General features: G+C 40.3%; 1 protein-coding gene across 2 annotated transcripts in view; it reads right to left on the bottom strand.

Moving 5' to 3' along the window:
- Positions 1-27,231, bottom strand: part of ITPR2 (inositol 1,4,5-trisphosphate receptor type 2) — a 493,382-nt gene that overhangs the window by 43,981 nt on the left and 422,170 nt on the right. For both annotated transcript variants that reach the window (XM_033222612.1, XM_033222613.1), the window contains 3 exons: positions 17,403-17,533; positions 15,754-15,919; positions 3,829-3,989 (listed from right to left, as the gene is read on the bottom strand). In XM_033222612.1, the coding sequence (XP_033078503.1) occupies positions 3,829-3,989; positions 15,754-15,919; positions 17,403-17,533 (458 nt within the window). The remainder of the gene's footprint in view (positions 1-3,828; positions 3,990-15,753; positions 15,920-17,402; positions 17,534-27,231) is intronic.

Raw genomic sequence — 27,231 nt, 5'->3', positions numbered from 1 at the left:
ACACCATTCTCCTGCCTCAGCCTCCCGAGTAGCTGGGACTACATGCGCCCCCATGCCCAGCTAATTTATTATTATTATTACTATTTGGTATTTTTAGTAGAGACGGGGTTTCACCACGTTAGCCAGGATGGTCTTGATCTCCTCACCTCGTGATCCACCCATCTCAGTCTCCCAAAGTGCTAGGATTACAGGTGTGAGCCACCGCGCCCGGCCTCTATTCTTGTTTTTCCCATTTCCCTGAAAGGTAGGAGGCATTTTCTAAGGGTCTCAAGGTATAAATTAGATTTACATAAACCGTGTAGCAGGATTCAGATGAGTTGGTTTGTGAACTAATATGAGGAAGGACCTTTCACATTTTCCTTTGCATAAATCCATAAGAGTAAAAGCAACATCAATTATAAAGAAATTGAAACTTCTTCCAAAGCCCTATTGATAAACAAGCACCTAAATAAACTTGTTAAGTGAACCTATTTTTAAGGAACAAAAATAAGAGTGGCAGGAAAATGTCTGGAAGGTTTCCTACCAAAGCTTGAAGAGTAGCTATATCAGGAGTAGAGAAATAAAAGAAAAAGAACAGTCTTTGAACTGAACTGTAGATGTGCTTCAACTTTCCACATGCTATAAAATCTTCTCTCTTTCTAGGAGGATAGTCAGAAGGCCATCATCTCCACAGAGCTTGGAGTAACAGATTTTCTGAAGTGGGTTTTTCAGCTACAGATTTTTAGATCTTTTCCAAAAAGGCTATTTCCATAAATAACCTTCCATGCAAACAACTTTTCATTTCCATCAGACCTAAGTTAATATCACTCTTCCTTCTCCTGGCCATTAAAATTCAGGAATGGAGCCTGTTCTCTTGGATGTGCACTGCTTGTATGAAAATGAAACGTTTCATGTTGGAACAAGCTTGTGAGCTCTCATCCCTCTTGTCATGGCTCTGGAGAAGGCTCTGACAGAAGAGCCCGGGTAGAAACATGGATAAGTACTTGGATACTTAAAAGTTCAAGTACAAGTGCCTGTTAAAATGTTGCTTTTAATGTTAAGGCTAGAGATGGGTCAACATTTTCACAGCAGTCTTCTCTTAAGGTAAAAAGTCACCTGGTGATTTCTGTATCATAAAATCCAAAGGCTTTGACCTGTCTCTTCTTTCTGGCCTCTTTGCAGCAATTGATGCTGTTGGACTCTGACACTGAAATCCTCAACTCTTGGCTTTGGACATACTCCTCTTCCTGGCTCTCCTTATGCCTTCTTTATTGTCTCATTTCTTACTTCTCTGCTTGTCTTTCTTCTTTTTCCTGAATGGGGGATCCCCCTGGGTTCTGTCTCAAGTTTTCTCTTCTGTCTTTACACTCTTTCCCTTTCCCCACCATTCTCTAATCTGACGGTTTCCATGGTCATTCTATGTGAACTGTCACAGTGAGAACTATCATTTACAGAGAGAGTCTCCGCACTCTATGAGGCACTTTCTACACATCATCTCACTGAGTGCACAACCCTCCTGTGGGCAATGCAACAGTTCCTCCATTTAGATGAGGAGGCAGAGGCTCAGGCAGGTTTCAAGACTCAGCCATGAAATCCAAGACCACCCAGCAGATAAATGACAGTGCAATGGTTTGATACTCCTGGCTCCAAGGCTCACGCTGTTGCCCCACCACTGCTCCTCCTACCCATGACTCCTGGCCTCCAGTCTCACCTCAAAATCAACAAGAATTTTTCTCTGACCAACTTCTCTCCCTAACAAAGATACCTTCTGAAATGACCCACCATCTTTCTCCCAATGACCGGGCTCACACTGGCTGGCATCTCAGGCTCATCTTGCTCTCTTCAACTTCCCCTGGTCCTCACATATCCTCACCCCTAATCTCATCTGCTGCCAAATTCCATCTTTAACTTCCTCTTTCTCCTCTCCAAACCAGCCTGCACACTGCTGCCTGCCTTTTTGCCTAGGTCACATTATTCCCTTAGTTATAACTTTTAGAGGTTTCCCCTTGTTGATGAAATAACATCCAAATGCCTACCTTTTTTATTCAAAGTTCCAATCTACATTTCCTGTCAGATCTCTCAGAGTTTCCCTATAAGTGGACCATGTGCCAGTGAAACTGGGCAACTCACAGTCCCCCGAGTGTCCAAGTGTCTCATGTTTATGTTTTTATTCAGGCTACTCCCTCTTACAGACAGACACTCCCCATCTACAGAAATCCTCCTCTCTCGGGCGTATTGCCACCCCCCATCAATTCCTTCCACCTGCTCTCATTGGATGCCACTCTCCATCTTGAAGCCTTCACAGGTTTTCATTTGGACTTCTCTTGCAAAACCTGGCATATTCTATTTTGGGTTTGTTATTCCCCTCTTCCTCTTACGAAGGTCTATGTTCCTTGGCAGAGAGGGAATATATGATACTCTTTAGTGTATATCCAAACATCTATTCATTCAAGGCATATAACAGGAGTCTAATAAATGTATATCGATTAAACTTACTCAAACTTTGATAAAAGACAGCGATGTGAGGTCAAATATAATGTTTTACATGGTTTTCCCCCCAGCAAGCAGAAACAAAATGTTTTTCACAAATGAGATCAAGAAAGTATAAATGATGACCATGAATATATATATATCCTTAAAATGATTACCTTTTTCCTCTGATTTAAAAGAAGGAGGAGGCAGAAAGGCAAAAGTGGAGAAGACAAACAATGTTAGGTTTTGTCCAGTGTCAAATGAAGAATGAAGAGAAAACAACTTAGAGTAGAATGCAAGTCATTAATAACAAAGCATGAAAATGCTGAAATATAAACATCCAATTTACATGTAGCTCTCTTGTGACATAAATATTGGCAGGTAAGGTAAACTATGACGATATGAACTTATAATTATTAATATGTTATCCTCCAAAAATGTTCTTTGGTTGATCCCTAACTATAGTCTCTTCCTAAGTAGATGATAAGTTTGCTGACACTTCAGCATTGTTGCAAACGTTGGTGCTTATTAAGTGTTTTCCTTAGGACCAAGTAGCAAGGAGGATCATGAGTCATGTAAGGCCTCTTTCTCAAATGGTGAACACAATTTTGTTAGATTTTTTTTTGGTGGGGGGGGAATATCCAATCTATAGCTATATTTAATTATAAGAATGCAAACATTTATATCAGATGCAATGATACTCACTAAATGTGTATCTGTATACACTGAAGTTGTAACTTGAATTTCCCTTTCGGGCCAATTTGTTTTAATTTTCTATGAGACAGAAGAAACTTCAAATCATGGACAACCACATGATCTTACTGAGGAGTTATAAGCAACTGGATATGGCAAGATCAGTGCAAATTCATCAGCAACATTGGTAAAACAATCTGAAGTATGTGTTGATGGAAAAATTAGTGCTCTCCCATTAGGACGGAACATCATACTATCTCCAAACATAATTCAATTTCTTAAACTCTTGATTTTTGAAATCCAAGGGATTCCTTAAGGTATGAATCTTCTGTTCATATTTAACAAGGGGAAAGTTCCAGATTTCAGGAAGTGGGACATCAGCAATGATAAAATGTATGAGGTCAGGTGCTGGACATTACTGAGATGGTGCTAGTTATTGCACAGAGAATCCAGGAAATATCATCTGTGCACTGGAGACTCAAATTTGGTTTGAATAACCAAGGAGTCTACTGTGAACCAATGACTTAGTCAGTGTAGATGTTCTTCAGTGATTGACAGGCCTATTTAAATGTTAACAAAAAATGAATGCTACAATCTCCATATTTTGGGAGGATGGTAGGGTAGAAAAGATAAAAATCTACAAGATGCAATATAGTCATAAATTAAAACCTTCTGGTCACTCACCACAATCATTTGAGCCACGTAACTTTCAGGTCCAGTGTATTCTGTTGGGTCTTTAACTTTCACCAGGACTATGAAGTACAAATAATGCCACATATTGTGTTCTGACTTAATGTGCTCCTCAAATGAAACCGTTTTATTATCAAACTTGTCTCTCTCAAGTCCTGCAAAACACAGGCAACATAATATATGTAATTCGTCATTTAATCAGTACTTGCTTCTTAGCATAAAAACAAAACATAATAATTATTGTGAAAAAATGCTTTCAGTAAGAATGTGCCAATTTAAAATGCTATGATTAAAAACAACACAGCACACAAGACCTCCAGAAAAGAGGCCATCATTTATAGATTTTTTTTCCCAACTAACATTTATTTTTTTCCCATAGATCCTTGGAAATGTGCAGTCCTATAATAGATGAAAAAGTTGCAGATAATTTTAAATATAGCCATATCAAAATTTTCAAATTAAACTGTACCACAAGTCTGAGAAAAAGAGGTAAAAATGATCATGCAAGAAAAGGTATGCTTGCTAATCAGGACAGTAGAAAAAAAAAACCAAACCAAACCAAAACAAAAAAACCACGTCATTTTACCCAGGAACTTGGATTAAAAGAGGGAAGGAATTGAGAGAGTCATCCATTTTAAACCACTTGGAATCAGTGAAAGGAACACAAAGGAGATGGCCGTCCACATGCTGAGGACAAAGAGGGCTCACACTACACCAGCCCTCTAGGGTACCATGTTCCAGGCATTTTGGGGAGGGGGTGATCTGTTCCATTTCCAGGGTACATTTTCAAGCCTTTGGAAGTACAGTAAAGAAAGTATCTAGATAATAAAATTCTTTTCTCTCAAAGTTAGAGAATAGATGAAAAGAAATGAATAGAGATGAAGAAAAACATCTATGGTAACATGAATTCAAATGCCAAGTGAAGTGGGATGTTGGGATTCAGTTTGGTTTTTACAGCTCAGATATTGAAGAAGAAACCAGGAAACTGAAATCCAACCCTGGCTATTCTTTCTCTAAGCAGTTTTTGTAAGTTCACTCAGGGATGTAGAACACTCTTTTATTTATTTATTTTTTTGAAACAGAAGCCTCAACCTCCCAGGTTCAATTGATCCTCCCACCTCCACCTCCTAAGTACCTGGGACTAGAGGAATGCACCACCATGCCCGGCTAATTTTTGGTTGTTTGTTTGTTTATTTTTGTAGAGATGGGGCTTCACAATGTTGTCCAGCCTGAAGACTCTTTTTAAATAATAAGATACAAAGCACAACAAGTAAAAAATCTGTCCCAGTGAACGGGTGACATTTTACTAACATTATTGGATATCTGTATGGAAAATACCATAAAATTCTGCTGGCTGATGGCTAGGCCTCATCTTATTTGACCTATCATCAGCTCAGCATGCCCAAATAAACTCCAATTCTCTTCGCTAAACCTGCTTCAACCACAGTCCTCCCATTTTATTCAATGGCAGCTCTGTTCTAGTTGTTCAAGCCAAAAGCTTAGATGTCATTCTTGAATCCTCTCTGCCTCTCACACGCCACATCCAACCCATGTTGAAATGCTTTTGGCTCTACCTGCAAAATATATCCAGAACTGACCACTTCTCACCCACTCTGCTGCTACACTCTGGTCTGAGCCATTGTCATCCCTCATGTGGATTACTGCAATAGACTCCCAGGCCTCCCTGTTTCCATCTTTACTCTCCACAGCCCATTCTCAACACAGCAGCCAGAGTGATCCTTTTAAAAACCTAAGAGAAATGGTGTCTCTCTTCTGTTGTAAACCCAACAATGGCTCCCCCAGCCCCTGAAGATAAAGGTCAAAGTCCTTACAAGTGCCTACAAGTAGAGTTGCTAGATAAGCTACAGCATGGTGAGTTATGTTTGAATTTCAGATAAACAATAAATAATTCTTTAGTATGAGTCCTATGCAATATGTATTTGCTAAATCCTATGTGACTTTGCCTCATAGCCACACTAACCTTACCTCTTACTATTCTCTCCCTTGCTACCTCCCATGCAACCACACTGGCCTCTTTGCTTTTTTTTTTTTTAACACAGGGCCTTTGGACTTCAGGACTTTTGGAATGGTTGTTTCCTCTGATTACAAAACTCTTCTCACTGACATCTCTTTAACTAACTCATTCACCTTCAAGTTTTTGCTGAAATCTCACCATCTCAATGTGGTTTAACTTGATCACCCTGTTTAACAACACAACCAATCCCTTCCTTTCTGCTGACCTTCTTGATCACCTTTTCCCTTTTCCTCTCTTTTTCTTATAGGGCTTACCACCTCCTTATAGGCTGAATATAGCCATATCAAAGTTGTTAAATTAAATTGGATTACATCTCTAAGATAAGGAGGTAAAATGATTGTGTAAGAAAAAGCCTGTCTGATAATCAGCAAAGAAGAAAGAAATGTTATTTCATCCAGCAACTTGGATAAAAATGTATTATGTTTATTAAGTATTGTGTTTGTCCTCCCATTGAAGTACAAGGGCCAGCTGGGCAGATATATTTGTTTCTTTTCTTCACCAATGGTCCCAATAGCTCAGAATGATGTTTGGTACATAGTTGGCATTTAATTAAATACTGATTGATTGAATTAAGAATATTTCACTACTAAAATATTGTTCCACTAGAATGGCTATAACCAAAACCAGATAATAATAAGTGATGGTGAAGATGTGGAGAAATTAGAATCCTCATGCACTGCTAACAGAAATGTAAAATAGTGCAGCTGCTACTTTGGAAAACAGTTTGGCAATTCCTCAAATGGTTACATAGAGTTACCATATAACTAAGCATACTCCACTCCTGGGTATATATTCAAGAGAACTGAAAATGTATGTTCACATAAAAACCTGTACATGAATGTTCATAGCAGCATTATTCATAATAATCAAAAATGGAAGCAACCCCAATGTCCATTAATTGATGAAAGGATAAAATATGGTATATCCATATGACAGGATAATTTTTTACAATAAAAAGGAATGAAGCACCTATACCTGCTACAACATGAACCTTTAAAACATCCTATGAAGTGAAAGAAGCTAGTTACAAAAGCCCACATATTATGGTTTCATTTATATAAAATGTCCAATATAGGCAAATCCACGGAGGCAAAAAGTAGATCAGTGGATGGCTAAGGGGGAGGTGGAGATGGAAGGTTAGGGATCAGATGATGGCTAAAGGGTATGGAGTTTCTTTCTGGGACAATGAAAATATTCTAAAATCAATTACGGTGATGGATGCACAACTCTGAATATACTAAAAACCACTGAATTGTACATATTAAATGGGTGAATTATATGGTGTGTGAATTATATCTCAATAGAGCTATTAATAACAAACACAAAACACTAAAAACAAACAAAAGAGAGAAAAACAAACCAAACAAGAGAGAAAATGTTAAAGTAGATTTTCCCAGAATTCAATTCAAACATCTACCAGTTGCAAGGTAATGAGGCTATAAAAATAAGATTCTTACTATCAATTAATCTGTAATACAGTAGAGGAAACAGACAATTTGTGTTATATTCTGAAGAGGTATAAACTGCCAAAGGAGCATAAAGAAGGGCAAAGTGAATTCTGATGAGGGTCATTTTAAAAGGTTTCCAAGAGGTGTAAAGCTTGAAAAATCCAGCCTCAGTACATGATTATGGTAAGTGGAGAAGAGGCAGATGGTAATAAAAGGTACTTGATTTTTATTGAGCACCTATTGATGCTGACAACTATAAAGATGTCTAAATATGCTATTATAATTACAGTAATCCAATCTGACCTTTTAGCATGTGAGGAAATAGATTCAGAATGATTCAATAAATTGCTCAAGTTAATACCCCTATTTAGTAGAAGAGTCAGTCAGTATTTAAATACAAATATTTCTAACTTTAAAGCCCCCATTCTTTTGCCATCTGGGCAGGAGAAATGGCATGGAAAAACCAGAGATGAAAGTACATGACCTGTTTGGGGAATGTCAATTACTCTGGTGTGGCAGAAAGGGAACATTTGGAGATACAGACGAAATGGTATATCTGGCAGAAACAATGGCAAGCTTTAAACTCAAAGCTAAGGCATCTGTATTTTATTCTGGAAGCTGCTTCTTCCTCTTCCTCTCCTTCCTCTTCTTCCTCTGCTTCTTCCTCCTCTTCCTCCTCCTCTTCCTCCTCTTCTTCTTCTCCTTCTCCTTCTTCTTCTTTGACAGAGTCTTGCTCTGTCACCCAGGCTGGAGTGCAGTGGTGCAATCTCAGCTCACTGCAACCTCCGCCTTCCAGGTTCAAGCGATTCTCCTGCCTCAGCCTCCCAAGTAGCTGGGGTTACAGGAATGTGCTACCATGCCCAACTAATTTTCGTATTTTTACTAGAGATGGGGTTTCACCATGTTGGCCAGGCTGGTCTTAAACTCCTGACTTCAGGTTATATGTTCGCCTCGGCCTCCCAAAGTTGCTGAGATTACAGGCATGAGTCACTGTGCCCAGCCTATTCTGAAAACTTCTGAGTAGAAACTAGTGTGTTCAGAGATACACTTCAAGTCGTTCCTGTGGCAGGATTGAGGGGAAGATTGGGATAAGAGACTGAGGATGCAAGACCCAGGCACCAGGGCAGTGGAGGGGGAAATGTAAAAGAGGGAAACTGGTTGTTCTTCATCTTCATACGTTCTTGCTCTCTAAGCTTCATCATCCATTCTGCGGTTTTAGCATCATCTTGCTAATGTTTTCTCAATATTTATCCCCAGTATTGACCTTTCTTCTCAACTTCCACCCTATTTCCAGCTGCCAGCTGGATATATTCACCTGGATAGCTTGTGGGGGATGTCAAACTTAGCTTGTCAAAAATTTGTTTCTTGAGCCCTCTTCTTCGCCTCTGTTAATGAAGTCCCTACTGACCAGAGAACTTAAAGTCATTCTTAGACTCAGGCACTGACATTCCACTCAGCACAGTTCTTGTAGAATGTTGCCTTTCTCATCATTTGCCAAATACACCAAGACACCTTCATCTACTCTCTTTCTGCCTTCCAAGTATTCCTTCTTCAAGACTCAGCTGCCCCACTTCCACCACCAACTCCCACAGACACAACCAGCTGTTTGATCTTCTGGGCCCACAACACTTCACTATGAAAATGTGTCTGTTTCCATCTTTGCCTCTACCATTTTACTGTCTGACTCATTTTCGCATTACCAGCACCTGGCAGAGTGTCTGGAGAACAGTAGGCATACAACTAAATTTGACAGAATAATTAAATAAATGAATAAGAGAGACTGAAGAGGCATTTTGGAATGAAAACTTGAAAGGACTTGATGCCCAATCAGAGGTATAGATTGAGGAAGAAGAAGAAACCAATAATGACTCTGAATTTTCTGACTTGAATGACTTGAGTTTATGATACTTGAATGACTGAGTTTATGATAATATCACCACAGCAAGATACCCTATCCTTAGAATAGGAATTTATTTATTTATTTATTTTTATTTATTTATTTATTTTTTGAGACAGAGTCTCGCTCAGTCATCCAGGCTGGAGTGCAGTGGCGCAATCTCGGCTCACTGCAAGCTCTGCCTCCCGGGTCCAGGCCATTCTCCTGCCTCAGCCTCCTGAGTAGCTGGGACTACAGGCACCCGCCACCATGCCCGGTTATTTTTTTTTGTATTTTTAGTAGAGACGGGGTTTCACCATGTTAGCCAGGATGGTCTCGATCTCCTAATCTCGTGATCCGCCCGCCTCGGCCTCCCAAAGTGTTGGGATTACAGGCGTGAGCCACCACGCCTGGCCTCAAAATAGGAATTCTGACCTGTCATCAAATCCCTTCTCCGTGCTGTTGTTCTGTCACACCTGGTCTTTCGACATCTCTTTCTTACTGGATTTTCAGCCTCTAGTAACTCAACGTTCATAATTAATATGGATGCAAGAGCTAATCTGTGTCTCTGCTTCCTGCTCAGCTCTGTCATCTGCTAATCATCACCTTCCCATGGCCACCTTCTGGATCACTGGCTATTGTTTTTCTGAGTCACGCTTCACTTTCAAATATCTGGACATTGTCTTCAAGGCTGGGAAAGTTCCAACTGGTCCACTGCCTGTCACAGAATCTACACCCTCTTGTCCTACTCTGGGTGTCCCTTGGCACACACCTGGAGCCAGTTCTCTCCTACTGTGGAGATTCTCTCCTTTGTTATTTGGTACTATGTCCTTCTTTGGATCACAGCTTCATATCCAACTTTACCAACAACTATTTCTAGACCAGTCACTATTTTATAGCCTACTAGCACAACCCCCAAATATACCAAACATTTAAATCATTCTTGTTAACTAAGTTCTCCTAACATATATGAGATGAATTATATCATTTGTGTGGTTGGAGCTTCTAGGAATGAATGAATATACATTATCATATATATCAGATATACATTATCATAATGCTTCTTATGTGTTTCTGCTGAAGGTCCTTTAAGGGAAGAGAGCAGAAAATGTATATGTTTCTTTTACTGAGGTCCCAGAAAGTAGCAGCTAAAAGTACCTGAAGCCAATTATCCATTTTTTAAAGTTTCTATTTTATTTTAAATATTCACACTGAATTTGCTCTATTTTATGATAATCTGTTTGTTCTAATATAAAAATACTATTTAAGTTTACACTTAGGTTAAATTATCTAAGTGTTCCCTCAGATTTCTGAATAAATGTGAAGCTTCTAGAAAACAGACAATATTGATCTTACATCTCTTTGAGCATCCTGCGATGTCACCCTATATTCCTGTGGGCAGCACTCCACAGAAACAATACCCTGCATGTACCAAAATCTGGAGCAACCTGGAATCAGCACACCTGCTGTCTGTAGTACATACGATCTCAGTATTTTATCTTCCTTTTGTAGATTATAAGCCAGACAAGTATACAGACAGTATCAGCCTGAGGCTGACTTATTGGATAGTCATTCATTAAGCAAATATTTATGGATCTTCACCAATACACATTATGAAAGTGAAAAAAATGGATAAGACATGGATCTGGTTCTGTTAAAGAAGAGAACTTAACGTGTTGAGGGCAGACCTTCAGTTAAGCCTCCTGCTAGAGATTTTGATATACATGATCTCATATATACTTATCACAACACCAAAGCGTGGCATTATATTCCTCATTTTCCAGGGGAGGGAACAGTAGCTCAGGATGATTAGAAATTTGGCCAAGATCACATAGCTAGGATGCAGAACCAGTGTAGACCTATGACTACTTGACTATAAAGTTCATGCATTTTCTTTGATGTGAGAATGCATGGCATCCAGCATAGGTGATCAGACAACAGAAATATGTACAGTGCCATATCACTAAGTGCGATGTGAGGAATTTAGGGGCAGGTGTGTGAGATCAGAGAAGACTTCTAAAACAATGGCATTAGAGCTGTGCCTCAGAGCATAGGAATTGGGGCATTCCAAATGAAATTGTTCTCCCACAACTAAGAATACATGGAGAGTCTAGGAAGTTAAAGGTAAGTGATGTAGTTGCCCTGGAACTTGAGCTATAAATGGGAGAATGGTGGGGGAGAAGGTAGGCAAAAAAAGAAGGGGTCAGATTGTGGGGTAGCTTAGATGCCAAGAAAATTAGAGTTTCAGAGTTATAGACTGTGCAATGTTATTGATGGCTTTTTGAATAGGGAAATGAATAATTCAAACTGGAAAAATTAGTCTGGCAACACCGAGCCGGCCATTTGGGGTTGTGAGCCAGGGTTAGCCTGAAAACCCAAGATGTGGCTGTGGGAATGTGTGGAAGGATGTGGGTGAGATTGTGAAGGTGGATTCATTAGCACATGGTAGCTAGGGCACCTGGAAAAGAAAAAAGGAGATGCTAAACATGATGGTGTGGTTCCCTCAGACAACTGAAGGCACTGTGGGATATTATTAATAGCTATATGGATGTCAGGATAAAGAGCTAGGCTAGAGGAGGGAGTCGGAAAGGGATGATGCATTGGCTTCAGACATGGCCAGTTTGGCTGCCAGGAAGACATGCCTATCTAACTGTCCAGTGAGCGACTGAAAACAGAGGGGAAAGCCTGGGGAAAAGGTTGGAACTGAGCATGCATACTTGGCAATAACCTGCATAAAAGTGATGTCAAAGAGGAGGACAGAGAGAAGAGACAAGGAGTCAAGAGCAAAATCAAAACCTCCTATTATGGGGTTTTGAGAGAAGGAATAGGACCCTGTGACCAAGAAAAAGAAGCAGAGGGAGAAGAAAAGGTCAGCAGGAAGTTAACAGTGAGATTCAAGAACACTTCAGTTTGTTGATGACAGTTATTATGATGTTTAAAGGAATTTATAGGTGACTGGCTGTTTAATAACTGTGAAAGCCAAAGAGAATTCTGACTGTGAAGGGAAAGCTTAGAGGAGCAGGAATCATGGGTAAGCAATGGGCTTAGGTTGCTGTTCATGTTTTTGGTTAAAATATAGGAGACAATATTATGTCTTAGAATGAGGCTTCCAGCCTCTGGTCCATTCTTCCAAAGAGCATCTCTTTCAGAGGTAGTGTACCAACATGATGATGATCACCACCATGAAGAAAAGGGCATAGAGGAAGAAGCAGTGCAAAAGAAAGACCATGAGATACACCAAGAGGTTTCTGAGGGCAGTGTCATTCTCCTGTACGGGACTCACCCTTCTAAACAACAGCTTGGCCCCATAACGCTATACCTTTCCACCAGGATCTGTCCTCAGGCTTGGTTATAATTGAATGAGAACCTGTCACTTTGTCATTTTAGAATAGGATAACTGAGTGGACTTTTGAGTTAGGTAGTCCTCTGTTCAAATCTTGGCTCTTCTGCTTACTAACTGGATGTTGATGGGAGCCAAGTCTCTGTTCCTATGTTTGTAAAGGGGTGGTAATATACATCATACATAGTATCAAAAGAAACACCTAAGTAAAAAGCCAGACATGTAGTAAGTATTCAATAAATAATCATTTAAAAAAATGTTTATGATGAGGCTGAAAGGGGACAGAGCTCCAGGTGAGGTGACCCAAGGGAAGAGAGGATCATCCTTGGAAAGGCTGAGAAGAGAAGAAAGGAGACACACATACATCTATTGTGAAGAAATGGAGGTGGTGATAGTTGTCACATAAAGAAACAAATAGAAAAAAATACAGGGTGTGGGTTATTTTTTCTATAAAGGTAGGAGGAGGTATATTTATCTTCCAAGGTTGAAGGAGTGTCCTCTCAGCCTCTTCCCCAAACCCCCGAATTGTATGACATCTTCCTTGATTACCTCTCAATTTTGCTTTCCCCATCTAATTGAGACATTAAACAGAAGACTCTTGGATCACTCTCAGTTTCCTTCTAGCAAATCTTTACTCAGCACTGCACAATCCACTCTACCTGAATTCACCAAAGCCTCTTAAATAAGAAATCAGAAGGCTTTTCCAGATCATGTTACTGGCTTCTCTGCTTAGAGAGAGTTGATAACGAATTCATTTCTTTCCAAATTGTTTTCTCCCCTCTCTTCCACAGGTCACCCCTTCCTGGCTCTCCTCACAGTATTCTGACTTGGTACTCTGAGTTGTTGGTGTGTGCTCCTCTTTCTCTTCTAACTCTTCAAAGCTGGGGCTTTCCACTTGTAGTCTCTCTGCTTCTCGTCTCACTTGGACACCCTCCTCCACACTCCAGATTTCACTGTCACATATAGGCTAAGGATTCCCCAGTTAAGTCTCCAGTGAAGACTCAATCTCTGAGGCTCAGACTCATGAACTGACCTGTGCTGTATCCCACTGGGGTGGGTCATTATACACCTCAATTTCAGGATTCTCAAAGTTAAACTCAGCATATTCCTACCTAAATTGTTTTTTTCACCTATTCTCAAGCTCAATCACTTGTTAGTATTACCATCCTCTTGGGCATCCAAGCTATCTTTCATATCCTTTCCTAACCATCAAGATTTAAAGATGTGATCTCCTAAATATCTCTTGACTTTGTCTTCTACCCTTAATACTGCCACCACTAACTCTCCTGCTTTCGTTACCTTTCACTTGGACTGTGGTAATGACCTCCTACCTGATGACTCTGTTTCTGGTACCGTTTCCTGATGAATGACCTCCCAAAGCTGCCACAGTGCTCTAAAGCAAAAACAAAAATTAGACCCTGCACTGTTCTACTTAAAATTCTTTAATGGTTCATCTTCCCCTGTAAGTCCGGATGATAAAGTCCAAGCTGCCTAACATAAAAGGCCACACGTGGTCTGGCCAACCTCCTCTCTTAGCGTGCCCTGCTCTGAAGTTTATGTCAGCAACACTGAGCTGCTTTAGAGTAAGTGAAGGCCCTTGTACTGTTCTTCCACCTCCATGACTTTGCTTGTCCTGGCCTTTCTGCTTGTATTCACTTTGATCTGGCAACCTCTCCCTTTCATCTTTTACCACCAGCTCAGTGACCATCTCTTCTAAAGGCTTTCCTGACTCTTCTTTCTCACTCCCTACCCCACCCTGGAGAGGTATCCCTCCTCTGGGTACCTGCAGCTTCCTGTAAACTTCTCTACCATTTCCTTCCATGCATGAGATAGCAAGGCTATTTATTGTGTTTGTATCCCAAAATAGATCGTGAACACACCAAAACAGGGAATGACTACTTTCTATTTGTTTCCACTGAATATAGCATATTATTTTACATTATTACCTGGTACACCTTCAACTGCTAGAGGAAGGTAGAAAAGGTTTGGAGAGCCACTGAGGTGAATGAGTCACTCAACAAAAGTTGAAGCAAGCAGAGAATGAAATGCATTGAGGGCCCAATCTGTTACATAGAGTAATGTTGTAGTGAACCCCTTAGGCTTGTTTTGTGACTATCACCAAAAGATTTTTTTTCAGCCTAATGTGGAAACAAGGAAGGTGACTGAAACCTAGAGTGGGTGATCACCCAAAGAGAAGGATAGATTCTAGGGTGCCAAGAGACCAGCTACAAAGACATCTGAAGCCAGAAAGAGGTGGTGGGTACAGAGAAGAGGGCAGAGCTGAGGGGGATGATGAGCGCAGCGAGAAGGAAGGAGAAGGCTATGTGCACTGGGAGAGATGATGGGAGAAGGGGAGGGGAGTGGTGTGTGTGTGTGTGTGTGTGTGTGTGTGTGTGTGTGTAAGAGAGACAGAGAGAGAGAGAAAGAGAGAGAGAGGAGAGAGAAATTAAAAACAGAGAAGGGCCAGGCACGGTGGCTTACACCTGCAATCCCAGCACTCTGGGAGGCCGAGGTGGGTGGATCACCTGAGGTCAGGAGTTCGAGACCAGCCCAGCCAACATGGAGAAACCCTGGCTCTACAGAAAATACAAAAATTAGCCAGGCATGGTGGTACACGCCTGTAGTCCCAGCTACTTGGGAAGCTGAGGCAGGAGAATCAGTTGAATGCGGGAGGCGGAGGTTGCGTGAGCTGAGATCGTGCCACTACACTCCAGCCTGGGTGATAGAACAAGACTCCATTTCTAAATAAATAAATAAATAAACAAACAAGCAAACAAACAAACAAACTGAGAGAAGGCTCAGTTCAGAATCCAAAACATAGTGACGTCAGTGAGTAAAAGTTCAAGCTGCTGGAAAATCATACTCGGATTCACATTCTAACAAAATGAAATGTCATTCTGTTGTGTAATAAATATGTTACTGTGATTAAAAGCCTGATTGCCAGTTGGTGAAACCTTTTGGCATTTTGCATCACATTTCTATAGTCAGAGAATCATGTCAATCACAGAAATAATGACAGGATAGCTTTGGGGTATAATTCCTCTGCCTATTTATAGAAGCAGAGAATTCCAGTCTAACGCTCAGTTACATAATCTAAATTTTATGCAGCCTTCATTTTGAAATAATTTTTCCAAAAGCATGAAAAATAAAAATCCCTCTAGCCCCTCTTTCCTGCAAACAGTTTGTTCATGTATTAGTTTAGCATCTGCAGAGCACTTACCACAGATGAAACAAGTTGTCTTGAGAATTTCTTCTTTTTTCTGTTTTTCGCTTCTGAGATCAGCAAAAGTGTCGATGATGACACCAAAAATCAAGTTCAGAACAATAATGATAACAACGAAATAAAAAAGAAGGTCATAAACCACTCGGGCAGCAAACAAGGGCTCCTGAAATAAAAATTTTTAAAAAATGTGTGTCTATAGATACATACATGTATGTGTATATATATGTGTATGTGTATGTATATAGACACATATATATACACACACACTTTCTAGGCATACTGATTGAGCACACTGTCTAGCATAGAGAATATATTCAATAAATGTTTGCAAAATGAATATAAATAGTATTCCAAGTTGGAAAAATAAGGCTCACTTTCCATCTTTACTTGAAGTGTTGTAAGAAAAACTTCCTAGCCTATTTCCAGAACCACTTAAATTTCTCTGGGACTGACATGTCTTTCCCACAATGGTGGGACTTTGCTTTCTTTAGAAACAACTTTATTATGCCATTCTGCTAAATGCATTTTGGCACAGTGGTCTCCTATCCCAGACATTGTAGAAAAGGTAGTTAAGTGCCAATTCCAAAAGTCAGTGATTAGGGAGCAAAGGAGGACCTAATGATCTGTCAATTTCTGAAATAGGCTTTATTCTCGGCCATACAGTGTCAAGTATATACAGCTCCTTCTTATTTCTACCTGATGAACAATATTAAAATGCAAATTAGAGACCATGCAATCCAGTTTTTTAACAGAAGAGGAACCTGAGGTTAAGAGGTTAGATGACTTGACAATATGATACAACTGGCCTGAGCAGAGCTAAGATGCTTCAAGCTCCCCCCCGGCACTTGAGATTTTGCAGCTAGTGAGAAATGTTTCCACTTTGCCATTTTAATATATGAAATCCTGTTAGAATTGGCTCAATTATATTTATCATGGATAAATGATGGAGGCTATTCCTATGCAGAAGCAAAGAGTAAATCTTCATGCTCAAGAAACCTGATAGGCAAGAGGAAACCTCGTTTATGTTACTTATGTAACAATCAACTCCTATATAAAGTTCGCAGTCATGATTTCATTGCTGTAATGCAATACACAGATTAACTTGGAAACATTTCACCACTCTACAAACACACAAAGAATTGTAGTACATTAGCTGTTTCTATGTAATCCTAGCAAACAATTAATTGGCTTTAACAGCCATGGCTATACTTTTAAAGCAAATGGTACAATATATTATCCTGAAAACCAAACCCAAATTATAAATGCTGTGAAGAAAGGTTTAAAAAAAAAAGATGTGCGGCCGGGCGCGGTGGCTCAAGCCTGTAATCCCAGCACTTTGGGAGGCCGAGACGGGCGGATCACGAGGTCAGGAGATCGAGACCATCCTGGCTAACACGGTGAAACCCCGTCTCTACTAAAAAAAAAATGTACAAAAAATTAGCCGGGCGAGATGGCGGGCGCCTGTAGTCCCAGCTACTCGGGAGGCTGAGGCGAGAGAATGGCATAAACCCGGGAGGTGGAGCTTGCAGTGAGCTGAGATCCGGCCACTGAACTCCAGCCTGGGCGACAGAGCGACACTCCGTCTCAAAAAAAAAAAAAAAAAAAAAAGATGTGCTTCCTGAAAAAATACTTTTACTCTGGCTTACATCTTTTGATGGCCTTCTTAGCACATCCCCCACACCACCGCCGTTCCTGAGGCCCTGGTTCAGCACGGTGACAATGCACATAAGGAGAGTGTCACACGTCCTTTCAATTCCATCTTCATACTCTTCATCAGCTAAAAACATATAGAAATATATGATATAAACTATGTAAAAATATATAAAAATACACATAAAATGAAATATACATACAGTAAATACACATACATATACATAAGTATGTATATATACACATATGTAAATATACATAAAATAAATATACATAAAAGATACATACAAATATATAAGAATATAATATTAAAAACAGTGTAGCAAACTTACGTTTAAAAAAATATACTGTTACCTCCTTCTAACGGGCTATTTCTAATTGTGCCATGACACAACTTTTGGAAGTCACACAGCATCTGTTCCATATGTGGCAGCACATGACTGACACATAATAATGAAGCTACATATATAATGTCCTCAAATATTTTGTTTCTTCTATAGGTGGAAAATAACAGGATGAAAAGCACAAAAAATAAGGCTCACATTCATTGTGCTTGTTATGGTAGGAAGAGATTGTGGCAAAACCTGGAAACACAGTCATGTTACCAAGGAGGCAGAAGTACTGCAGGGGAAAGAGCGTGAACAAGGAAGTGTGCTTGGCTTCCAGTTCTGCTCTGTTCCCGCACTGGGACTTGGACAATATTAGGATGCTCATTTGTAAAATGGGGAGAGCTGTCTGGGGGTTACACTCTTCAGAGGGTTGTTTAAGAATTACATTTAGGGGTCCAGGGGCGGTGACTCATGCCTATAATCCCAGCACTTTGGGAAGTCGAGGCGGGTGGATCACTTGAGGTCACGAGTTTGAGACCAGCCTGGTCAACATGGAGAAACCCCATCTCTACTAAAAATACAAAAATTTGCCGGACATGGTGGTGTGTGCCTATAATCCTAGCTACTTGGGAAGCTGAGGCAGGAGAATCACCTGAACTCGGGAGGTGGAGGTTGCAGTGAGCCAAGATCACACCACTGCACTCCAGCCTGGGTAACAGAGCAAGACTCTGTCTCAAACAAAAAAAAAAAAAAAAAAAGAAAAAGAAAAAAGAAAAGAAAGAAAAGAAAAAGAAAAAATACATTTAGGGTATGTAAAATATTATACTTTGCACAGAGATTGGCATACACACAATAGTTGCTTAAAAATTGGGGCAGATATTATTTCTTTATTGCAGTTAAGTGTCTAAGCTTTCTTGAGGACCAACCTGGAGTTCTTGATAAGAAGCACAATGTATTTATGTAAAAAATTCTATTTAGGGATGAAGGGGGAAAGAGAAAAAGATATAATATGAAAGAAAAATTCCTATTCTTATTTTGTTTAAAGGTATTGGGATCCAACTTGAAACATAATTTCTTAGCCATTTAAAATAGTGAAAAATTAATACTAAGTTGGATATTAGAATCAGAAATTCCTAACACTGGCAAATGACCAGAAATGTAATTTTCTCACCATAAGGTTGAAGAACCACAGGGCTGATAAATTTTGGGATTACGCAGCCACAATATGCATGTCAAGGCATGAGTATAAAAACAACAAGAACACTTCAGTCCAACTTTATCTACATGCTTCATGCCTACAGTACCTTTGATACTTTGTTAAGAAAAGGCTAATTGTCCTCTTCTGAGCCGACTTTATTTTAACATCCTACGGATACGGGATCCTGATGTTTTTACTTTCTTTGGAGCTGTTTCCTTTCAAAACATGCTGGGATACACCTCGAGAGGAGGGCTGAAGTCAGAGACGAAGGCACGAGTGCAAAATGCAGCATCAGAGACGTCGGCAGAATCTGTGCTTGGTCACTTACCTTAGTACTGAGTCCAAGGCACATTTTGATTTAAAAAGTAGGAGAACTAGAACTCCTTTGGAGGAAGGAGAAATGGGGAAGAGGTAGGGCCTGTGGTGACAGCAATCAGAGCAGCAGTGCAGACAAGGAAGCCAGACCAAGGGTGGCGGAAGCTCAGTCTGGAATGTGCTAGTGAGGTCCCCCCATACACGGCAGTAGATGCCAACATGATGACTGAGAAGAATATGAGGAAAAAGAGTCAGAAATGTGTAAGAGAGCAAAAGGAGCTTTTAAGGGGAAAATCATTTTCCAACAATCAGGTCATGTGGAGCATGTCTACATGCTACTTTGCCACAACTGGACTTTCCATCAGTGCCGTCTATCTAGTGTCATGATCTGCATTCATTTATTCATTCAGGAACTACCTGGTCATGTCACAACAAGTGTTTGCTAAAGGCTTAGTAAATGTCAGATTAATCAGCACATAAATGCTACAGGAGAGGGTTTCTACCTCTCTCCAAAAATTTAGAAATAAGATTGTTCTCTAAGAGGTGAGCTCAGTAAAATCCACACACAATTCATGTGATTAGCCATTGTGAAATAAAAGGAATTGGCTGAAAATCTATAATGAGAGAATTTGTTTTCTGTGTGGCATGTAAATGGGAGGAGAACACCCCGGTCAGGTCAATGCCAGCAATCATTCTGTTCAAGATAATTAGCACACAGGCACACTGATTTTATAGAGGAGCCTCTATGCCTTCGGTTAATAAGGTTTACCTTCCTGAGATGCAGCCACTGTCAATATGGTAAGCCAAGTTTCCAGGCATCCAGCCTGAAAGTCAGGCTCTGAGTCATGGTAAATTCATCTAGTAAATGCCACCTTGTGGTTACCTGTGTAATCAGCTGGCCTTGCCCATGCCACACCTGCCTCCTTTCACTACTCCAACAGCCGCCGGACGAGGTGCTAGGAATATATGGGAGAAGGATGGAAGTGTCCCATCTGTAGAAAATGTACAGTCCCTAGGAAAGGTGGGTCAGCAGCTGAACAGGGGCAGTGCAGTATCACAGGATGCTGCGGAGGCAAAACAGATGCACATCTCACAGACGGCGGCATCAGTATCCTGAAGGGGGTATCACCTGAGTTGGATTTTGAAAGAGGTCATGATTGGCCAGTAAAATCAATGAGGGAAGACATTCCAAACAGGCACGAAAGCATGCGGGGTGTTTTGGGAAACTCAGGAAGTTGGGAATGACTGGGCCTTTGGTAAACGCAGAAGGGTGTGGGAGGTGTGAGAAGAAACGCAAGAGGGTACCAGGTCACGAGGAGACTCATACATCAAGCTGAAGGATTTAAACTTAATCCTGAAATTAGGGGGAGGCACTGGAAGACTTTCAACAGGGTAAGGTGGCTTTCCACCTAGTTGGTGAAATAGTACAAGATAAAACACGTACAAGACAAATTCGCATGCAGTAAAAGACACAGAAGTGGAAGCCAGGCATGGTGATACACATGTGTAGGCTCCGCTACTCAGGAGGCTGAAGGGGGAGGGTCACGTGAGCCCAAAAGTTGGAGACTGCAGTGAGCTATAATCACACCACTGCACTCCAGCCTGGGTGACAGAGAGACTCTATCTCTTAAAAAAAAAAAAAAACAAGAATTCTCAGCAAACTATCACAAGAACAGAAAACCAAACACCACATGTTCTCACTCATAGGTGGGAACTGAACAATGAGATCACTTGGACACAGGAAGGGGAACATCACACACCGGGGCCTATTGTGGGGAGCAGGGAGTGGGGAGGAGGGAGGGATAACATTAGGAGATGCTAATGTAAATGATGAGTTAATGGATGCAGCACACCAACATGGCACATGTATACATATGTAACAAATCTGCACGTTGTGTACACGTACCCTAGAACTTAAAATATAATAAAAAATTTTAAAAAAGGAAAAAAAAAACAAGCAAACAACAAACAAACAAAAATGTAGAAGTAGCAGTGATGCAAAGAGATAGAAATAGGGAGAGAAACTGTACACAGATAATTAGAGGGGAGTCCCTCTAATTAATGTAGACTCTATATTAAGTAGTAGAATCGAGTTTGCCTTGACTCGTCAACGTTCTAAGACTTGAGTAGAAAGGTATTTCACATGCCAGGGACAGAATGCCCCAGAGGTAGAAAAATGTATGCTTGTACGACGAACAGCAAATAAACCAGTAAGTATGGGTGAGAGGAGTGGAAGACGAAGCTGGAGCAATAAACTGGGAGCTCTCTGTGAAGCTGTAGGGAGTTTGGATTTTATTGGGCAGGTAATGGAGCATCATGGAAAGCCTGAGTTGGGGTAGGGGAGGAAATATTCAAGGCAGTGATTTCTGACAAATAGTCTAGGGGTGATATACTGGATGAATTGAAGAGGAAAGAATGACTGGAGGTGGAAGGACCACTTACGAGGCAGTTGCAATAATTCAGACATGATGTTCTATGAGCCTCAACCAGGGTAATGGGAGAGAAGAGGCAAAGAATGAATGAAAGGAAGCTGACAGAACTGTAGGCAGAAGGGGGAAGGCAGCATTAAATACAACTCTGAGGCCTCCGAGCCATGGGTGACTTAGGAGGAGGATCGTCGTATTAGACCATAGAAATAGGCCATTTAGAAGGAAGAACTGGATGTAGGGTGTTTTGATGAAGGCAAAGAAAGCATCTCAGATGATTTGTATGTTTATAGAATGAGAAGATGATAAAACATTTTTAAAAGTCAGAGAGGACAAGAGAGTTCAGAGGATACTGTGATCCAAATTAAGGAAGATAGTAATTTTAAAGATGTCAAAATTGCAGAATAGTCAAAGGCAATGAGAAACAAAGAAACGGTCACTGGATTAAACAATAGGGTCATCAGGAAACAGTAGGAAGAAGGCAAATAGAGAAAAAGCAGTGCAGAAATTAAAGGAGAGAGGGTCGGTCAACTGTTTTACAGGGAAATTTGGCACTAAAGGAAGGAGACTAGTAGGATATGAGTTTTGGGGAATAAGAAAACCCAGAGGAAGGTTGAATTAGGGCCTAAGATGTGTGTAGGAAGAGAGAGAAAGAGAGAACAGATGATGACAAGGAAAAGATTTCAGAGGTAAGAACAATGGTCCAGCTGATGGTGGCCATGAAGTAATGATAAACACAGGGGTAGTTACAAAAGAAGGGAGAGGGCCAGGTGCAGTGGCTGATGCCTGTAATCCCGGCACTTTGGGAGGCTGAGGCAGGCAGACTACCTGAGGTCAGAAGTTCAAGAACAGCCTGGCCAACATGGTGAAACCCTGTCTCTACTAAACATACAAAAATTAGCTGAGCATGGTGGCACAAGCCTGTAATGCTAGCTACTCAGGAGGCTGAGGCAGGAGAATCACGTGAACCTGGGAGGCAGAGGTTGCAGTGAGCCAAGATCGTGCCATTGTACTCCAGCCTGGGCAACAAGAGCAAAACTCCATCTCAAAATAATTAAAAATTAAAAATTAAAAAAAAAGAAGAAGAAGGGAGAGAACATGTTGCTTACAAACAAAAGGAAAGAATTAGTGAAAATAGACTTTTAATGTGGAGACATTTTAAAAAACTAAATATATACCTATACCTATGAAGGACTTAAAACAGTGCTTGGCATATAGTTAGGATTCAATACATTCTAGCTATCGTAATTATCCTTACTGAGAGATGGTAGTTAAATCTTATGAAAAGTTTTGGTTTTAAAACAATCAACAAATTCTATGCTTGAATTCTATGAGGTTAGATAATCCTCATTTTCAGTTGACTAGTAAAATACAGTATTTTTTTCTTAATTTATAATGCAAATAAAATCTTTTATATGAGGGAAGGAATACAAACATATTTTAGTGGCTCTGAAATAGTTCCCTCTAATCTGAGGTGTTAATCTATAAATTTTAAAAAATATTGGCCATGCTTGAATAACAGTATTTAATAATGTCATTTTTCTGCTTTAATAATTAAATTATTCAGTGTTATGGTTTCTTAGAAAACAAGGGATTGTCGCTGAGACTCGTTTGAAAGTATGAATGCAAATGGACACCTCTTGTGGGTGGAACACCTGAGGTCAGGAGTTCAAGATCAGCCTGGTCAACATGGTGAAATAACTTCTCTACTAAAATACAAAAATTAGCCAGGTGTGGTGGCACATGCCTGTAATCCCAGCTACTCAGGAGGCTAAGGCAGGAGAATCACTTGAACCCGGGAAGTGGAGGTTGCAGTGAGCTGAGATCGCATCATTGTACTCCAGCCTAGATGACAGAGCGAGACTCTGTCTCAAAAATGAAAGAAAGAAAGAAAGAAAGAAAGAAAGAAAGAAAGAAAGAGAAAGAAAGAGAGACAGACAGAGAGAGAGAGAGAAAGAAAGAACAACCCTTATGCTTGTTAGTCTTAAACTTTAATTATAATCAATTCATTGGTGGAAATGCTGATTTTAAAAATTTCAACTAGATCCAAACTGTCAGTACTGCTGGAAAAATAAATAAATAACAAGAAATAAAAATTTTAAAGAGAAAAAAAAAATTAAAACACTGGGGACCCAGTGGGAAGCGAAAATGTAGAATGCATTAAGGCTGACTGGTTTCGGTATTCATCAATCTTTTCTATTAAAGTAAAATACCCAAACATATTAAATTTGAATTATTCATAAATGTTAAGTGTCTGTGAACTTTGTCCTTTTTTCTGTACATTCAAATGATTTTTACTTGTAAAATAACTATAATTGTGTTTTGTAAATTGTTGCGAAAAGGCCTTGCTTTTTTTAAGGTGAATATTTTTGTTCAGGAACCAGGGAGGTCTGCAGCAAATGAAATACGAACTTTTTTTTTTTTTTTTAAACACAGTTGGTTGCCAGTTACTGTGTGAATTTTCTGGCACTGGGACAATGACCTTCCCTGCATCCACAGGAGCCCTCCGAGGGAGCTGGCCACTCTGCCTCCTAGTCACCGTGAGGCTTGTTATTAAGCTACTGTGTATGTCTGCGCCTTTTGTAACATGGACCTGCTGTCCACAAGGTAACAAACTAAGGCTGTCACAGATGCACACTAGGGTTTGCAAGTTAAAATTTAATCCTGGTCTTAGACATAGAAGTTATTTTTAAATTTAAGTGACACATGCTGCACAACAAACCTCAGGTTCTAGCTTTCACTCTACTTTTGCAGTTAACTACATGCAGTCAAAATTTAAAAGTGGCAAAGGCTAGCAGATCAAATCCATAGCATTTTCAAACAGATGAATTTTATCACTTACAATGTCAAATACAAAAAGTGTATGGGAGAAAGAGTAGATTAATACAGGCATTCCTGTATTTTCATTACTGATGGAGGAATACTCCCCAATTGTGAAAAGCTATTGCCACCATCTCTGGCTTCCAGCAGTATCTGTGACACACCTCCAGAGATGAAACTCCTCCACTCTCCAGATGGAATCCTCGCTTTCCTCCCTACTCTGGCAGCTATCCTTACAAAATCATCTCCACCTCTTCCCCCAACTCCTAGCTCTGCTGCAGCCTAAAAGATGGAGACTTTCCCCAGTGTGCCTGGGAGGAACAAGTCACCATTTGTCCATAGGAAGGAGAAATGATGTTCTTTGTGTAATATGTTAAGTGAAGTGCAGGTTATGGAGGTTTTCCTGGGAAGCCTTTTATAAGAATTTGTATTCAGGTTCATGAATAACAGTTTATCAAGCTTAACATTATTAATATTTTGGGCTGGATGATTCTTTGTTGTGGGCTGTCCTGTGCAATGCGGGATGCTTGGCAGCTTCCCTGAACTCTACCCACCAGATGCCAGTAGCACCCCATCCCAGTTGTGACAACCAGACATATCTCTAGACATTGTCAGATGTTCCTGGGGGGTTGGGGTAGGGGTGGGGACAAAATAAACCCCAGTTCATAAATATGTAATAGAGAATATTTATATTCAAGAAATTGCCTTTAGTAGGTATAAAGAAAGGCTTAAAGAAAATCTATCCAAACATACTCAAGTGAAATGAAATAATCTCAAATTTTGATTAGTGAAGAAATAATTTATAGTGATCCTTTAATTCGGAGGCAATAAGACAGAAGGTTGGAACCTAGGCTTTGAAATCTATGTTGATATATATTGACTGACTAGCTATATGATCTTGGCAATCTATTTAATGCCTCTTTCCTTAGGGTCCTTACCTAAAATGTAAGGATAACTAGTAGTATCTATCTATCTCCCAGGGTTGTTGTGATAATTAAGTGACATAATGCACACAATGTGCTCAGCACAGTACCTGAAATGAGTAAGCCTTCTCCATGTCCTTGAACATGTCTCAGGGCGTTCACTCTCGGATGTTCCATGTGCCCTGAACACACTTCTCCCTCCTCTTGGCCTGACTAGCTCCTTCTCATCCTCCAAGTCTCAACTTAAGTAACTCCTCTTAGAAAGGTCTCTCTGTCGGCCGGGCGCGTTAGCTCACGCCTGTAATCCCAGCACTTTGGGAGGCCGAGGCGGGCAGATCACGAGGTCAGGAGATCGAGACCATCTTTGCTAACACAGTGAAACCCCATCTCTACTAAAAATACAAAAAATTGGCCGGGCGTGGTGGCGGGCGCCTGTAGTCACGGCTACTCAGGAGGCTGAGGCAGGAGAATGGCGTGAACCTGGGAGGCAGAGCTTGCAGTGAGCCGAGATTGCGCCACCGCACTCCAGCCTGGGTGACAGAGCGAGACTGCATCTCAAAAAAAAAAAAAAAAAAAAAGAAAGGTCTCTCTGTCTAAGCTCCCAACAGCCAATCTCTATTGTGATGATCAGCCATAGCACTGCTAGTAATACTCACCTTATCTTATAACTTTTTATGTTTCCCTTACTATAGTTCTATAAAGGCCAGAATCATGTTTGTTTATTCAACACTGTGTCCTCAACATCTAGCATGGTGGCTGGCCCAGAGTAGGGGCTCAACAAATGTAACTATATGAAAGAATGAATGAAGGAATGAATATACAAGGCTTTTAATATATTATCATCCTCATCATCAAGATTTATACTGAGTAGACTTAACTACTCTCACTCTCCTGTTTTCTAAAAGTATTTACTTTTTAAATTTTAAGATCAAAATGTCACAATAGTATTAACATGTGAAATAATTACAATAGACCATTTGGTTGAGCATCAACAGTCATGCCTGGGGAGCTGTATAAAGCCTAATATTTGCAGGATTACACAGAGCTGGGCAGTCAACCATCCTGGGGGAGTCTCACACTATGAATGACCTGGAAGACCTCATTCTAGGAGAGTGGCCCTGGCAGTTCTCTCTGTCTATGCCTTGGGAGCCCTCGCTACCACACTGTGGGTAAGACTCAGATCCTCTGCTGGGCCCACTGGGTCAGCCCTCTCTGTACACTCTGGAAGAAGGAATACTAACTTTGTTGCTGGTTCACTAGCAAAGCAATATTTTGTCTTGTAATCAAACCACAGTTAAAGCATATTTGCTTTAAAATAAAGGAAACAATAGTAAAGAAATGTTCAGAGATAGAAGACCAATGCAAGCATAGGGCCACTGATACCTGGAACCATGTTGTTAAAATAAAATAATAAAAAGTTAATAATAAACTTTTTAACATATTATTTTTCATACTCTGTTAATGGGAAAAATGCTGAATTGAAAAAGAAATAAATACTGATGACAATCATCTGAACTTTGGGGTGGCCAAAGAGATCCCAAGAGTCATTTAATTTTACCCAGCTATTTCAACTATGTCCAAGTTTTCAAAATATCTCTTTTTAAAAAGTCACAGATAATGATGGAAAATGAGGGACACCTGTAGAGCTGAATTTGAGACTGTGACAGACCCTGCAAGCTGCTGAAAAATGCTGTTTGACACCAAGACAAGATACTAAAGTGGATCACTAAAGAGACAGTGTGAGTTAGGACCATCCCACGCTATCAGTGCATTCAGTACTCATTCAGACTAACCTCAAATTAGAAACGTAGCAG

Source organism: Trachypithecus francoisi, unplaced genomic scaffold (assembly GCF_009764315.1).
Source record: "Trachypithecus francoisi isolate TF-2019V2 unplaced genomic scaffold, Tfra_2.0 Lachesis_group11, whole genome shotgun sequence".
Classification (NCBI taxonomy): Eukaryota; Metazoa; Chordata; class Mammalia; order Primates; family Cercopithecidae; genus Trachypithecus; species Trachypithecus francoisi.
Note: the sequence above shows the minus strand (reverse complement) of the source record. Positions and strands in the feature narration are given on the sequence as shown.